Source organism: Mchenga conophoros, linkage group LG9, assembly GCF_057382185.1.
Source record: "Mchenga conophoros isolate Kocher_MC1m ecotype Shallow Benthic linkage group LG9, M_conophoros_male_GT1.1, whole genome shotgun sequence".
NCBI classification, from domain to species: domain Eukaryota; kingdom Metazoa; phylum Chordata; class Actinopteri; order Cichliformes; family Cichlidae; genus Mchenga; species Mchenga conophoros.
In genome coordinates, this window is record NC_140534.1 from 28,743,477 (window position 1) to 28,758,917 (window position 15,441).

At 42.7% G+C, this 15,441-nt stretch overlaps 1 protein-coding gene across 2 annotated transcripts in view; it reads right to left on the reverse strand.

Annotated features, from left to right (window-relative positions):
* Positions 1-5,685, reverse strand: part of cntnap2a (contactin associated protein 2a) — a 409,241-nt gene extending 403,556 nt beyond the window's left edge. The window contains exon 1 of one of the 2 annotated variants that reach the window (XM_085287388.1): positions 5,167-5,685. In XM_085287388.1, the coding sequence (XP_085143514.1) occupies positions 5,167-5,269 (103 nt within the window). In that variant the 5' untranslated portion in view covers positions 5,270-5,685. The remainder of the gene's footprint in view (positions 1-5,166) is intronic. The other variant, XM_085287389.1, reaches the window with a different exon arrangement.
* Positions 5,686-15,441: the final 9,756 nt, after the last annotated feature.

Consider the following 15,441-nt stretch of genomic DNA (forward strand, 5'->3'; position numbering starts at 1 on the left):
ATTATGTTGAAGCACAGTACGTATCACTCTGCGATGCTCCTGCCTACGATAGCTGTAATGCTCCAACAATCCATCAAGCGGTGCGGGTTCGTAGCTTAGCAAAGTCGTAGTAAAACATTTGACAAATTTTCGAGGGCCGTGTACGACATAAAATCGTTTCGAGGTCAGTAAACACAACCAGAATTCATACATAAGGCACACGGGATTATAAGGGGCTCTGTCGATTTTCAGAAAAATCAAAGGATTGATTTTAAGTGTGCCGTATTTTCCAAAGAAACACGGCAATAACGACAGCCCGCTAGCATGTGCTACCAAAAATACTGCTTTGTTCTGTGTCTGACGGACAAGAGCAAAACCAGTTCCACACCACTGAAGTTGCAGCATTTTTACAAACCAATTCTGGTTCATCCGTTTCATTCAACGATTTGCTTTCGCCGCCATGCTTTTTCCGACGTGTGCGTATGATAATAAAGGCACTGCGCATGCGCGTTTTACCCATATTCTATCGCAATATTTCATTTTTCTATCGTTGCCCAAAATTATATTGGTATTACCGTGAAGAGTATGATATGGCCCAGTCCTACCCAGGACTGCTGAGCAGCTAGAATCGTATACTATACAAGAATTGAACAACATCCCTCTCCCAAAATTCCAGCAGCTGGTCTCCTCAGTTCCCAGATGTTTGCAGACTGTTGTTAAAGGTGTGTGTGTGTGGGGGGGGGGGATCCTTAACAGTTGTAAACTTGGCCCTGTCACATCTTTTATGTGATGTGTTGCTCCCATCACATTAAAAATGAGCTAATTAAGTTTTCTTAATTTTCTTAAAATTGTACATTATCTTAGCTTAAATATTTTATATGTTTTCTATGTTCTCTTGTGGATAAAATACAAGTGTGGGAAGTGGGCATGTACATGTAGGAAAAATGATGAGAGAAAGACTGAGGAATTTGGAGTAATGTAGGGGTGAGAGAGATGAATCACTACAGTTACAGGTAGGGTTGAGGCAGTGGAAAAATAGGAGATGACTTGCTTTTTATTTTTGCTAGATTTTGTTGAGGAGGCATAAAGGTAGGTGTAAAGGTAGAGGAAGAGCTACAAAGAGAATTAGAAAAGGAGGATAAGCAATCAAGGAAGTGCAAAGGAGCAAAAAAACAGGTGGAAGGCAGCAATTTAGATGGAGGGGGTAGAGCAGAGAAACAGCAGTGCAATTAACATCCACACCTTATTTCCTAGCTCTGGTTCACTTGTCTCAGTGCATGATTAATCCACAAATGTGGACGCACACACACACATTCCCAAAACACAGGCAGGTGCACACATATAAATATCCAAGGGCCAAACATAGCTACACAGCAAGTGTAGTGCTGCTCTAATCTGAGCCTAACCAGTCTGCTTCCTGCAGCCTTAATCCTATCATTATCACCTCCTAATGGGAGCCATCTCAGACACACAAACACAAAAACAAGACAGAGAATTGGCAAGAAGTTGACCCATGTGGTGGTTAAAGGGTTTGCTTTTATAACCATATTCACTCTATATCCCAGTAGAAGAGAATGGAAATGCAATCATTTATTTGAGTGGAAAAAAGCTAAATTTCTTTTTCCAGTGTCAAATGATTTGTTTGGACCAGAACCTGGAAAAACTGCCAGTGATTCACACTCACGCAAGAACACTTCTGTGTGCAAATGTCACCATTTGGCTTTATATTGTTTTTTATATATGTATACTGAAGAACAGGAGACCCTGACTTGTTGCCCTGGAGGTGAAACCAGACTGATGTCTATGTCAAATGGCCTGGCAAGCTTAATGAGATGAGAAAAGGCTAATCTGATTCTATATCAGACAGGCTCTAGGGGCATCCCATTTAACCACCCAGAGTCCCACCAACACACTGACTTAAAGGCACATCCTTTACGTTTTACACACTGGTGCTGTGACTCTTAAAAATTTAATTCTTGTCCTTTACTATGCAAGTAATGAATAGCAGCTTTGCAAAGGAGCGCCAGAGAGTTCAAAGCGAATTAATTAAAATTATAACCTTTAAAGCTAAATAAAACAAGCTCTTCTTGGAATATTTTACAGCCAAGGAAAATATCTGTGCATATAAAATATATTTAAGTATGTTAGCACTGTATATGGACACTAAGCAAATAATCCAGTCGTGAATTTTCTGTGTGAACCAACTTAATCAGAAAAAAATATGGTAAAGAGAAAAATTAATGTCTGATTGGTTATGAAATGATAATGAAACATTATGGTAGGCAGACCTTGCCTTGACACAGTACATCAACAACAGATTTACATACTGCACAGTGACAGCTCAGTAGAGGATACCACTAAAGTACACCAAGGACAGACATAACCCATTTTTCTTCCACTGCATGTATCTGATGGCTGAGTGTACATCTTATATGTATTTCTGAGTTACTGTATCTATATTTGTGCATGCATGTTCATCTAATTATAACCGTAATTCTAACCCTAACCCAATAAAATGATAGAAAAATGAAACACTTTATTTCATGAGACAGCATGAAGCTTCCCTTTTTGTAAAACTTTGATCTGATTCAAAATGTTTGCACTAAGCGCTGCAAGAGGACGCAATAATAGGGCATGTGTCTGGCCCCAGAGTTAATAAGAAATCAGCCAGCTTCACAGCCAACCAATCACATCCCCCTTCCTCTGAAATAACCTCCCTGTTTGTTTCCCTTCAGGGCTTTAAATCCACACTTAAAATCATTGTTTCCTCTTAACTTTTCACTGGATTGCCTGGTTATATTTACTCCTGTTTCGCTTGTGCTTGCTGCTACCAGACCCCTATCCATCCTTGAGGCATCGCTCTCTCCCTTGGCTGTCAGTGCTTCGGTCCAGATGTTTTTGGAGCTGAATCTTGATCCTCCAGGAGTCTGATCACTACTCCTCTCTCTCTTCCTCTCTCGCTCTCAACTGTTTGTGTCTGTCTCCCTTTTTTGTGGTTTTTGTGTGTCTATGTGTTTGTGCAGTCTGCCCTGCTCCCAGGTTTTCACGGTAGCAAGAAGGCCATTTGGCTCTGTCTTATCTTATTTGGTAACACTTGCCGGATGTCCTCTTGGAGCATATTCTTGTGTTTTTCAGCGTATCACTTTATCATCTCCATTGCATTGGCTTCAGACCACCTTTGCTGTTTTTCAATGTTTTTCTGTTTCTGATCTGTCGAATTCTATGGTGAGTGTACAATTCACAGATTATCATCTATCTTCCTTTAAAGTAAGACCGAGGACTTGTGTGAATGTACCAGCCCGATTAAAAAAGAAAGAAAGAAAAAAAAGACTTGATTCAACTTGGATTTGTGAAAACTTAGATGAATTCACAACTAACATGCAAATGAATATAAACCCGCATGAACAGGGGAAAAAATCCTTCCGTCGCTTTTTTGTCTTACACAGAACACACATGCTTAATGTACACTGGAAACACTTACAGACTTGCACATGTTTGCATTATAATATTAAAGGCGCTAGATAAATGGTAAAACACATTCTCACTCACTAATTATAGGAAAATGTAAGAGGTGGCGGCTGATACATTTTTAAAGCGATCTGAAATCGAACTTTTAATGAGACACTGTCCTCTCAGATATAGCGAGGCTGCCCCGGTCAGACCCTCCAGGTGACGGGAGTAAGAGGACTCTGGATTTCCACATCTTATCAAGCGTTGCCACAATGACACCTGATCGTTGTGAGGTCGCTCTTATTAACGAAAGCTTTGTGCGCGAGAAACGCACAGGCAAACTCTTCCAACTCTCCAGGTATCCTTTGCCTCCCGTCACGCTCTCTGACACTGCTTCGCGCGCGTACCCCTGCTCAAGCGACTCGCGGTAGCGTCTCTCCGTTGTTGTCTGTCAGATGGGATGATTAATGAGGCGCGTCCACGGGCACATCCATCCAGGACCTGAGAAGCCTTTGCGATCGCGGGGGGAATCAGTTACACTGAACCCTCAGAGTATCTGCTCAGTCACCGTCAGCAAGATCGCAATGCCACTGAACCAAGGCTGGATAATCCAAGTTAAATAAATAAATATCAGATAAGACCAGTAATAACGCATTCTATATCAAAACTGTCAGACACGCAGTTACTTCAGTATACTATAAAAGTAGAAAAAGAAACAACTGCGGTCGATATGTTCATAAAATATAAACACTGAATTCCTGGAGTATGTCAGTGACAGTGACAATTAGAGTGAAGAACAAATGCAACACCGGGCAATGTTTAAACAAACTCTCAAGACTGAAATTACAGCGTGGATCGAATAGAAGCCTTCATCAAGTGTTCCAAGAATTAAGCAGTGAAGTGGCGGCTTTACGGGGGGGGGGGAGCAAATAAAAGCGGAATGCTAATCATCTAAGTTTTCCAATGACCTTAAAAAAAGGCTTAGGCTTTAATATGCTGAGACCAGTGAGCTTGATGGAGAGTCTAATCAGAATGCAAACTGCACACCATAAAAAAACTAAATCAGACCCTACAAGTAGACAAAACCATTCAAATCAATGCACCCTTAGTTGTTGAGAGTTACAGCTTAGCCCTATTAGACCACAACTCTTTTTAAAAGAAAATGGGCATTCAGCAAAATCTCTTTACTTGGATTGTTTTATGCAAACGCAATAGTCTAAAACCAAATGTAATGTTCTTACAGAACATCAAAAAACAGGAAAGCGCTGAAAATAAAAAGGAGGGGGGGAACCGTTTGTTGGAAGTTGAACCGTTTTCCAACTGTTCTTCTCTCGGGTCCACTTTGATGACTGGGACTCCACAATAAACAGCAAACCACTACTGCCAAACTTAAATGCCATTCACTAATTCTGTGACTATCCCTCAATACTCAAGTAATTTCTGGAGTCCCCTAAAAAAACGCAATTAAACATCTCAGCGGTCATAAAAATCCCGTGCGCCAAAAATAAAGGCACCACAGACCCTAAAGCGCTAACACGTTTAGGCTTGAACTCAAAAGTCGACCCCGCTTCAACCTCTGCCTCTCACTGCCTCTGTCGCCCGGCACTACTAACGTAGCCTAAACCTCTACCTGTGCCGCTTCTCTCCACAGGCAGATCGTTTGTTTCTCACCCATTCCCACTCTCACCCAAACAGCCCTGGAAGACCATTTCAAAAATACTGAAAAGAACAACTTACGGGTTGTTGGTAGAGCTCCGTGCACACCGCTGACATGACAGAAAATCCATAAAACCACCGGCAATAACAACGTCAGTCCCTGGGCAGGACGGTGCCGGCGCATCTTCACGGCTGCTGTGGGCGCAGGAGAGCGGGAGAGGGGAACACACAGCTGAGTGGCTGTAACGCCAGTCGGTCCGTCAGTCTCGCTTCTCAGTTGAGGACTGGCGGATAGGAGCCCGGCTGCACGGAGTTTCTCTCTCTGGCGCGCGCTCTCTCTCTCCCTCTCCCTCTCCCTCTCTCTCTCCCCAATAAAGAGATGATGTAAGGATGGCGCCAAAACACAGACTGGTCTGTGCTAGCAAAGAGAGCGCACTTATCTCTGCAGCTCTCTCACCTCCCTTGTTTAGCGACTACAACAAAACAGAAGCCGAGTTTCCACCGTCCAAAGGACGACACGAATGGGTGCGGATGTAGCGGACAGCAAATCCTTCAGGAGTTCAAGAAGGCATGACAGTGCACATCTCAAATCCCTGAACTGGTTTCTCCTGGCCAGCGCTCTAATGCTCTGTCCGTGGTGCTGAACTTATCTCAGCCTTTCTCTGCCCCCCACTCTGTCTCTCACACACATACACACGCACACACTCTAAATGCCTTTCCGTTTCTAATAGCCAGACAGTGCCCCCCACCTTCTCTAGGTGGTGGTGTCATTACACTTGTGCATTCCTCTTCTATCCACACATGAAAGCCCTAACAAAAAAAAATACTCGGGACCTGCACTCTCTCTGTCTTGATGTCCTCGCAATCCCCCGTTTGCCTGCATTTAGTGCAAACGAGAGAGAAAACCCATTTAACTTATCTAATGAAGATTAAATATCACATAATACTAAAGTTCTTCTTGTATGCAAATGGTTTTCCCTAACAGACTGGTTTTATTTCAAAAAGTTAAATTAAAAACATCTACATATTGTAACAAAAGGTGCTTTCAGATATTTCAAACCTTATAATCCATTCAAACAAATACATCTTGGAGATTTGCTGGTACAAGTCTTAATAGGACTGCAGAGATACACCAATCAGAACAGACTATAAGTAACTGCTTTAGACAATACATCTTTCTTTCTTTCTTTTTATTTATGTTTTTTGTTTTCTTTTAGCCCACTACTGTGATTATTGTTTTTTTTAGTAGTCATCTTTGTACTAAGAAGAAGAAATCTAGTAAATTTGCTTCAGAGGCAAGTTAAATAACATGTTTTACAATGACAAATTGCAATCCATATCTGTCTGTCACATTTGTCACTTACATGTCTCAGTCATTGTCGTCTGTCCAGAACATAATACATGATTATCATCGCTGCATGGAGCATTTTTCTAAATGAAGAAAATGGTGAATGAAAATGGCAAATTCATCACAGGCAGCTCCATCAGTGGTAATGTTTCACTTACTGCTTCAAATAAGGGATAGATTATGATAGTCAGCGTGCTATAAGGACGCACAGGCCCATGGGTCAAATGCTTTTGATTGGTTCACCATTAGAAACATACAATGAGGCCTGCTAACAGTGTTTATTAACAAGTTACTTATCATGTAAAACTGAAAACTATATAGACTGATAACCTTTTTATATGCAGACTGCAAGCCGGCCAACTTAGCACTCAGACTCTTGTTGTTGTTTACATTATAACAAAATGCAGCTTTAGCAAACGATGCTCCGTTTCTTTTTGTTTTGTTTTTGGTTTTTTTTATAAAAATCTGCAACAAATTTGAATTAGACATAAATGTATATAATTTCTTAAATTCAGACCTGCTTAATTGGAAATATTTCAATTTATTTTTACATTTTAACTGATTTGCTAAAAATGAATCTTTTGAGTTATATTGCACATAGCAACACTCTTTTTTTGGTAATAGGGTTGAAGAATGAAATGATTAAAAAACAAGTGAGCTACAGTGTGGCTGACACATGCCTTTGAAAGTACATTCTTCCTGCTTTCAGAGGAATTGAGAAGTTAAACAGCAGCCAAGTGATGCTTAATTAATGCACTTAATTAAATGATTATAAGCAAGTGTGAGCGCCTCTATAAAAGCAGAAGTTTAAGCAGTTTGCTGGTCTGGAGCTTCCAGGTGTGCAGCAATCTTTCAAAAAGTGGATGTCCCAACAAACCCACTCAAATCTAAGCTCTACACTCCACATGCTCTGTTGGCACCGGCATGTTGAATATTAAACTTTCATAGCAGTAAAAAATGAAAAAAAGACTGAACAAATAGGGTTTTTTTCATAAGAGCTGCCAGGAGAAACCATCTTCTCTGTAAAAAGAACGTGGAGGCTTAACAACGTTACATCAGAACAAACTAAAAGACTTCTGGAGCAATGTCCCTTGGACAGAAAGAACAGCTTGAAGCTGTTTGGCCATAATGCACACTGCCATGCCTGGCAAAAGCCAAACACACCATGACAGTAGAAACATATCATGCCAACTGTCAGGCAAACTGGTGAAGGATTGAAAATTTGGTCTTTTTTTGCAGCCACAGCACCAGGGCACGCAGCAGTCATTGGGTTGAACTCCTCTGTATACAAAGTATTCTAGAATTAAATGTAAGGCCATCTGTCTGACAACTAAAGCTTGGCCAAAATGGGTCATGCAATGATCCCGAGCACACAAGCAAATCTACAACAGAATGGCCATGAATGGCCCAGTCAAAGTCCAGACCTCAGTCTGATTTAAAGGTTGTGTCAGGACCTTAAGACACCTCTACATAAACAAATGTGCCCAAAGCAACGCTTTCAGGAAGAGTGGGCCATAACCTTTCCAGAATAATGTGAAAAAGTCACATCCAACGATCCATCCATCCATCCATCTTCATCCGCTTTATCATACCCCGGGTCGCGGGGGCCCAGCCACCTCCTCCAGCTTATCCGGGGGAACACCAAGGAGTTCCCAGGCCAGCCGAGAGATATAATTTCAGGACACCCAGCGTGTCCTGGGTCTGCCCCGGGGCCTCCTCCCAGTGGGACATGCCTGGAACACCAACCCCAGGAGGCATCCTTGTCAGATGCCCGAACCACCTCAGCTGGCTGCTTTCGATGTGGAGCAGCAGCGGCTCTACTCTGAGCCCCTCCCAGATGGCCAAACTTCTCACCCTATCTCTAAGGGAGAGGCCAGCCACCCTTCGGAGGAAGCTCATTTCCACCGCTTGTATCCGCGATCTCGTTCTTTCGGTCACTACCCACAGCTCGTGGCCATAGGTGAGGGTAGGGACATAGATCGACTGGTAAATTGAGAGCTCCGCTTTTACACTCAGCTCCCTCTCCACCACGACGGACCGGTGCAGCGTCTGCATCACTGCAGGCGCCGCACCAATCTGTCTGTCGATCTCCAGCTCCCTTCTCCCATCACTCACGAAGAAGACCCTGAGATACTTGAACTCCTCCACTTGGGGCAGGAACTCATCCCCGACCCGGAGTGGGCGCTCCACCCTTTTCCGGCTGAGAACCATGGCCTCAGATTTGGAGGTGCTGATCCTCATTCCCGCTGCTTCACACTCGGCTGCGAACCGTTCCAGTGCGAGCTGGAGGCCATCACCCGATGAAGCCAACAGAACCACATCATCCGCAAAAAGCAGAGATGAGATTCTGAGGCCACCAAAGTGAAAGCCCTCCGCCACTTGGCTGCGCCTAGAAATCCTGTCCATAAAAATTATGAACAGAATCGGTGACAAAGGGCAGCCCTGGCGGAGCCCATCACCCACCGGGAACGAGTCCGACTTATTGCCGGCAATGCGAACCAAGCTCTTGCAACGGTTGTATAGGGATCGAATGGCCCGTAGCAATGGGCCAGACACCCCATACTCCCGCAACACCTCCCACAGGACACCCCGAGGGACACGGTCGAATGCCTTCTCCAAGTCCACAAAACACATGTAGACTGGTTGGACCAACTCCCATGCACCCTCAAGTATCCTTGAAAGGATAAAGAGCTGGTCCAGTGTTCTGCGACCAGGACAAAAACCGCATTGTTCCTCCTGTATCCGAGGTTCGACTAGCGGACGAACTCTCCTTTCCAGCACCCTGGCATAGAATTTCCCAGGGAGGCTGAGGAGTGTGATCCCCCTGTAGTTGGAACATACCCTCCGGTCCCCCTTCTTAAAGATGGGGACCACCACCCCAGTCTACCAGTCCAGGGGTACTGCCCCTGATCTCCACGCAACATTGTAGAGGCGTGTCAATCAGGACAGCCCTACAACGTCCAGAGCCTTCAGGAACTCGGGGCGGACCTCATCAACACCAGGGGTTCTGCCACCAAGGAGTTGTTTAACTACCTCGGTGACTTCGCCTCGTCCCAGCATCAAGTGTGACTTCATATATGCAGCCAGAGATATGCCAAAGAAAAACAAACTTATTTCCAGTGTTTTCCTCTCTTTTCTTAAATTCTCCCCTCTCTATCATCTGCCTGTTGATCACTCCAGCCACCCAATCGCTGTGCCTGCTGCCGTAAGATGCTACTTTTTCTCCATAAGGATTCCAAATGGCTTTGTCAATATGCCATGCATGGTAATTTACAGTCATCGTTCATCTGATAAAAACAGAGATGAACTGCGAAGCCATAAAATCTGAGCAAAAAAGTTGATGACAGCAGTGACACATCTCCAGAGGATAGCTCTTTTGTAAAGTAAAACATTTTGTGAGAAAGATTTTCACAGGCAACTTCCAGTCTGGCTGCCGTGCTGTCATTATCTACCCACAGTAGGGCAGAGAAATAAGGCTCTGAGGTAATGCCACATAATGTTTTCTGGGATAATTGGAAAAGAATGACTTTTCTTTATCTCTTGCCAACAATACTAGAAAAGATCCTTTGTGCTAAACATTTTCAGCTTTTTTTAGAGACTTCAGGATATTAATATGTTGTCTGTTTTATTAGCGTAAAGTCACTCTAATAAAAAAGATGGACTATAACAGGACTTGACAGGTGTGTATTTATAAAAACCCAGAAGAGAATATGATGAGATAAGCAATGTAAATGGTCAAAGGTGAAGAAGGGATTCACTGTGGAAGGAGTGCTGGACGGGCAGAGAATGATGTGTCCAAATTGAATACACCAGGGGGGATTTAAAAGTGGTCTGTGGAGTGAATCACTGCTGTGGGAAAAGTGTTAAAAAATCTCTTCTTCACAATTTCATCAGGAACTCATATTACTGTAGTTATTGCAACAAACAGAATCACAGAGGAGGATAAAACAGTTTTATTTGGTGTCCTAGCTGAAAGTGTTTTAGCGATTTCAAGTGAAGGATCCGATGGAGTTTCAGTAAAAAAGGGGAATTTACTTTGAGCAAAGTTTTCACTTTTTAAAATATCAGGATATAAAAATAATTATTTACTGAATAAAAAGTAATAAAAACTGCAGAAGCAGTGCATGAAAATTGAGTACATCCTTGATGCTTCCAGCAGAGATGAAGATAATTATGTGATCATCTTTGTCTTTGTAAGTTTGCTGGGTTGTTGTTCTGGAGCATTTCAGTGTTTGTTAACACAATGCCCGGTCTTAGAGAATCTGGGAAAAGATTATAAGGCCATTTTCTAATAATCTAAAGTCTGTGATTCCACTCTGGAGTGAGAAAGACTATTCAGCTGTGGAAAACATTCAAGACATTTGCAAATCAGAAGTGAACGTGTCAGCAAATTCACCCCAAGGTCAGACAAGCAAAAAACCCAAGAGCAACATCCAGACTCTAAAGGCCTCAGCAGGTTAAAGTTCATGACAGCACATTTAGAAAAAAGATTGAACAAGTAAGACTTGACTGGAATGGTTGCCAGGAAAAGTCTTTTCTATCGTAAAATAACATGGCAGCACAGTTTGTGTTTGCAGAGTTGCATCTGAACAAATCACAACACTTCTGGAACAATATCCTTTGAATATATGAGACCAAAGTAGAGATGTGTGGCCTTAATGCAAGACACCATGTTTGAGCAAAACCAAAAACAGCAAATCAGCACAAACGCCTCATCAAGGCGATCCAGGGTTGACGATGGCGGACTTAATTTATCACAAGCTGCTTTTGCATTTTGCCTTAGTTGTTGTTGAATAAATGATGACACAATGCAGTGTGTTATGAGATTGTAGTCACCTAAATGTAAGGCCTGGTTCAGAGATCATTTTTAATTTGATTATTTAGGTCAGGATATGTAAAACCTTAGAAATGGAAGAGGACATAGTTTCTTTTTACCATGTGTGTATGATACGTCCGCCTGTGTGACATTAGGCTCTAGTCTTTTAGTGTGCAAAGAGTAAATACCGTCCCTTAATGTTAACCTGGTTCGATTAGAATAACAAACTGTGTACACCAAATCCTGGGAAGTTTAAATCCTATGGGGTGCCATACTATAGCCAAGTTGAAAAAACTGAGAGCAGAACTTCTTTAGGTCAGAGAAAGCACACGTAAAAATTTAAATAAGCCTTGCAATATCGCAAAGACTCCAGAACAAGAGGATGAGGGTGCATTTTTAACACTAGGAGTCCCAGGCTTCTACCTTTCTACCTTTAAAACCCGCCACCAGCCAAATGGCTGGTAGGCTTTTAGCTAAGCTTTAGCTTCAGCCAAGTGGAAGCTAAATTGGCTAGTCATTCATATGTAAATTGGGTTGTTACCTGGGAATTCTGGAGGGAGGGGAGTGGGGGTGTGTGGATGAGGAGGTGGGGGAGCTGCTAAAAGCTGTGAACTTCCTTTTGTGTTTCATCTTGATGCATTCTCAATCATCCAGGGAAATAAATCTCCAAAAGTCACCAACTTGGAGTGTTTCAGTTTGCCGTCTTAGGGAGAAATCAACACACGTGGGTGTATGTCCTTTGTTGCTGAGATTTATTGATAAAAACAGTACAAAAAATCAACCATTTGTACACATTTTTACAAATAATTATAAAAAGTGAGTGAGTACATTTCAACATTTTCAGCAATCACTCACAATCCTGGCACTGCCATGGTATCTGTAGTCTGCATTTACCTTGGCTTGGCTTCCTGATCAATTGTCCACTACCAAAAGGAAGCCAAGCCCTGTGATCACACCTTGTTTTGTTGTAAAGGGTGGCAGGGCTTGGCTTCCTTTTGGTAGTGGAGCATTGATCAGTCGTCCATTGTGGCATCAATGTGATCACACCTTGTTTTGTTGTAAAGGGTGGCAGGGCTTGGCTTCCTTTTGGTAGTGGAGCATTGATCAGTCGTCCATCCAGAAATTGGCGGGTCATTCCCCTCATCCCCAGACTCTGCTTCCTCCTCGGAAGACGTGTCAGTGGTATTAAGGAGGTCCTTGAAGTATTCCTTCCACCACTTGACAATTTTCTCAGTCTACGTCAGCAGCGCTCCGCCAGCACTATACACAGTACAGGTAGAGCACCGCTTTCCCCTCCCGAGACGCCTGACGGTTTGCCAGAATCTCTTTGAGGCCGTCCGAAAGTCTTTTTCCATGGCCTTTCCGAACTCCTCCCACACCCGAGTTTTTGCTTCAGCCACTGCCCGAGCCGCATTCTGCTTGGCCTGTCGATACCTGTCGGCTGCCTCCGGAGTCCCACAGGCTAACCAAGCCTGATAGGACTCCTTCTTCAGCCTGGTGGCTCCCTTCACCTCTGGTGTTACCTACCTACCACCACGGCAGGCACCAACCTCCTTGCGGCCGCAGCTCAATGCAGCAGCTTCGGCAATGGAGATGCTGGACATGGTCCATTCGGACTCAATGTCCCCAGTCTCCCTCGGAATGCTGGGCCTCCGGCACACAATGCACCCGAACCCTATGGCGCCTCCTGCGGGTGGTGGGCCTGCGGGAGGATGGGCCCATGTCCCCTTTTTGGGCTGTGCCCGGCCGTTCCATGGACTAAGGCCTGGCCACCAGACGTTCGCCCTCGGGCACCCTCCCCGGGCCTGGCTCCAGGGCAGGGCTCCGGTAACCCTATCCCGGGCAAGGTAAACTGTTGCCTCGATGTTTTCGTCATAAGGGTCTTCTGAATCGCTCTGTGTCTGGTCCCTCACCCAGGACCAATTTGCCATGGGAGACCCTACCTGGGGGCAAAAGCCCCCAGACAACATAGCCCCTGGGATCCCTGGGACACACAAACCCCTCCACCACAATAAGGTAGCGATTCACGGAGAGGATTCTAAAATGTATTTGAAAAAGTTTGTTCAAGTAAAACTGTCACTTTTCAGGGTGGACTTAAAAAAAAGCATTTTGTAAACTGAGATTAATCTAAAATAAACACTTAGCTAAACCAAGATGAACTTCATCATTTTAGAAAAATATTGTGTGTTTACCAGTTGAATTAAAATAGATTTTAATTATTACTTTCCCTCAAAGTTTTTCTAATTATCTTGGAAACATGCAGATAACACAGAGTTTTAACAGACAAATTTGATTTATTGTATTTATGACTAATAAAATAAATAACACTAAGGTGTTTCTTGATTTTTTTCCCCGCTGTTGCATAAATAAATAGATAGAATGCATTTTTTTTAAATTAGAACATCCAACCGTCTGTTCATACTCACATCTGTCATTTTCAATGGAACAGATGTCAGGTACCTAATAGATCATACACAAATACAACTTGCTTGTGAGCGTAACAGTAAAATGCACTGGTGCATGAATGACAACGAAAAACCTAAAGACAACGGGAGAAAAAGTAAAAGTGAAAATAAATTAGACAAGTCGATGTATGCAGAAAAGAAATCGGGCCAAAAAGAACAAAAGGTAGAAGCAAAAGACGGGAAATGGGAGGGAAGCGGGGGAAGGAACTGAGAGGACAATGAATGAATAATTATGGCCTTTCTCTGTGAGGAGCTGGAGTGAGTTCAGTCTAATGTGAACAACATTACTGTGATTTCTCTCATGAGTTCTTGCTGCACTATGATTAAAATAGTGCAAAATGGGTGCATGGACCAAGTCATTGACTGAAGAATACAAACCTGAATGCAAAGAGACCCAAGGTTTCTAGACTTCAGGCAGTCAGTTACTGCAAAGGATTTTCACTGAAGTCTGCAGAGTTAATGCAATTTTTTTTATTAAACCCTTTGAATGAAAGCTGAAATTCTCCACTTCAATCACAGTGGTTTAAAATCCACTGTGGTTGTGTACACAGACAAAACTACAAAAATCTGTGTCTTTGTCCAAATAATACTGGGTCGAACTGTACACTAAGAACTAAATAGGGATTAGATACTGATACAGGTTTATGTAACCAACACAGGTGAGACAATCAGAGGAAGCCTAAGCAAGTCACAAGAGGGGAGAAAAAAATCAAAGAAAAACCGAAAATGACCATTACTGAAGCTTTTAAGACAAATAGTAAACAAGAATAAACTGAGATGGGAAACAGCAGCATAATATTAGGGAAGGAAGGGGAAATACAAAGTAAGCCAGAGAAAGCTAGATTTATAATGAGGACTAAAACTCAAAATCTCACAAAACTGAAAGCTGGGATGGTAAATAAGATTAAAAGCAACCAGAAATGACACTCATTTCCAGGATAACCATAAAAACACAATGTAGTACAAGGTCCAGACCATAATTTAGATAGTTTCACCCCTGTTTAATCTCCATGCTGTTAGTATAATTACATTTGATCCAAAACAATGAAAAATGTGTTTACAACACTGCAGTCATCTCTCAGCTTTAACTGTATAAATTTTAAATTAATGCTGGACTAACTGAGAGTGAGACACTGTTCGGCACATTTTAACACACATTGTTCAAAGATCAGGAAGTACAGTAAATGTCCAACAAGAATATTTTTACTCTTTATTTAATATTTTATGGGAACCCATTGTATTGGGCTTACAGGCAGGCCTTCAGTCTATTAGCATCAGCAGACACTCTATATGATCCCCGGTGATGCGTTATCAAGCTTCACTGCAGATATCTTCTGCTTCACCTTGTCTTCAGTCTGGTCTTCAGCAATTGGAATGCTGCTCAGTCACATGGAGATCTGTTTTTCCAGCCAAGGATATTCCACCTCTTCACCCTGAAAAGCTCTTTGGTTGCTTTGCTGAAGAAATTTGATGCATTTGGTTGACTCTGAGCACTACAAACGCTCCAGTACACCTCTGCAGTGAAATCATGGATAAATGCCAGCTCGCCAGTTCAACTGAGGACAGGATACTGAAACCATAACAGAAGCACCATCATCACTGATAAATGAGATAATAGATAATAAGCTTTGGCTGATCAGATCAACCCTTTTCTTCTTCTTCCATCATTTTCATAACTTTCTGTTGGTTTATTTAATCACCAGAGGTGGGACCAAGTCATTGTTTTG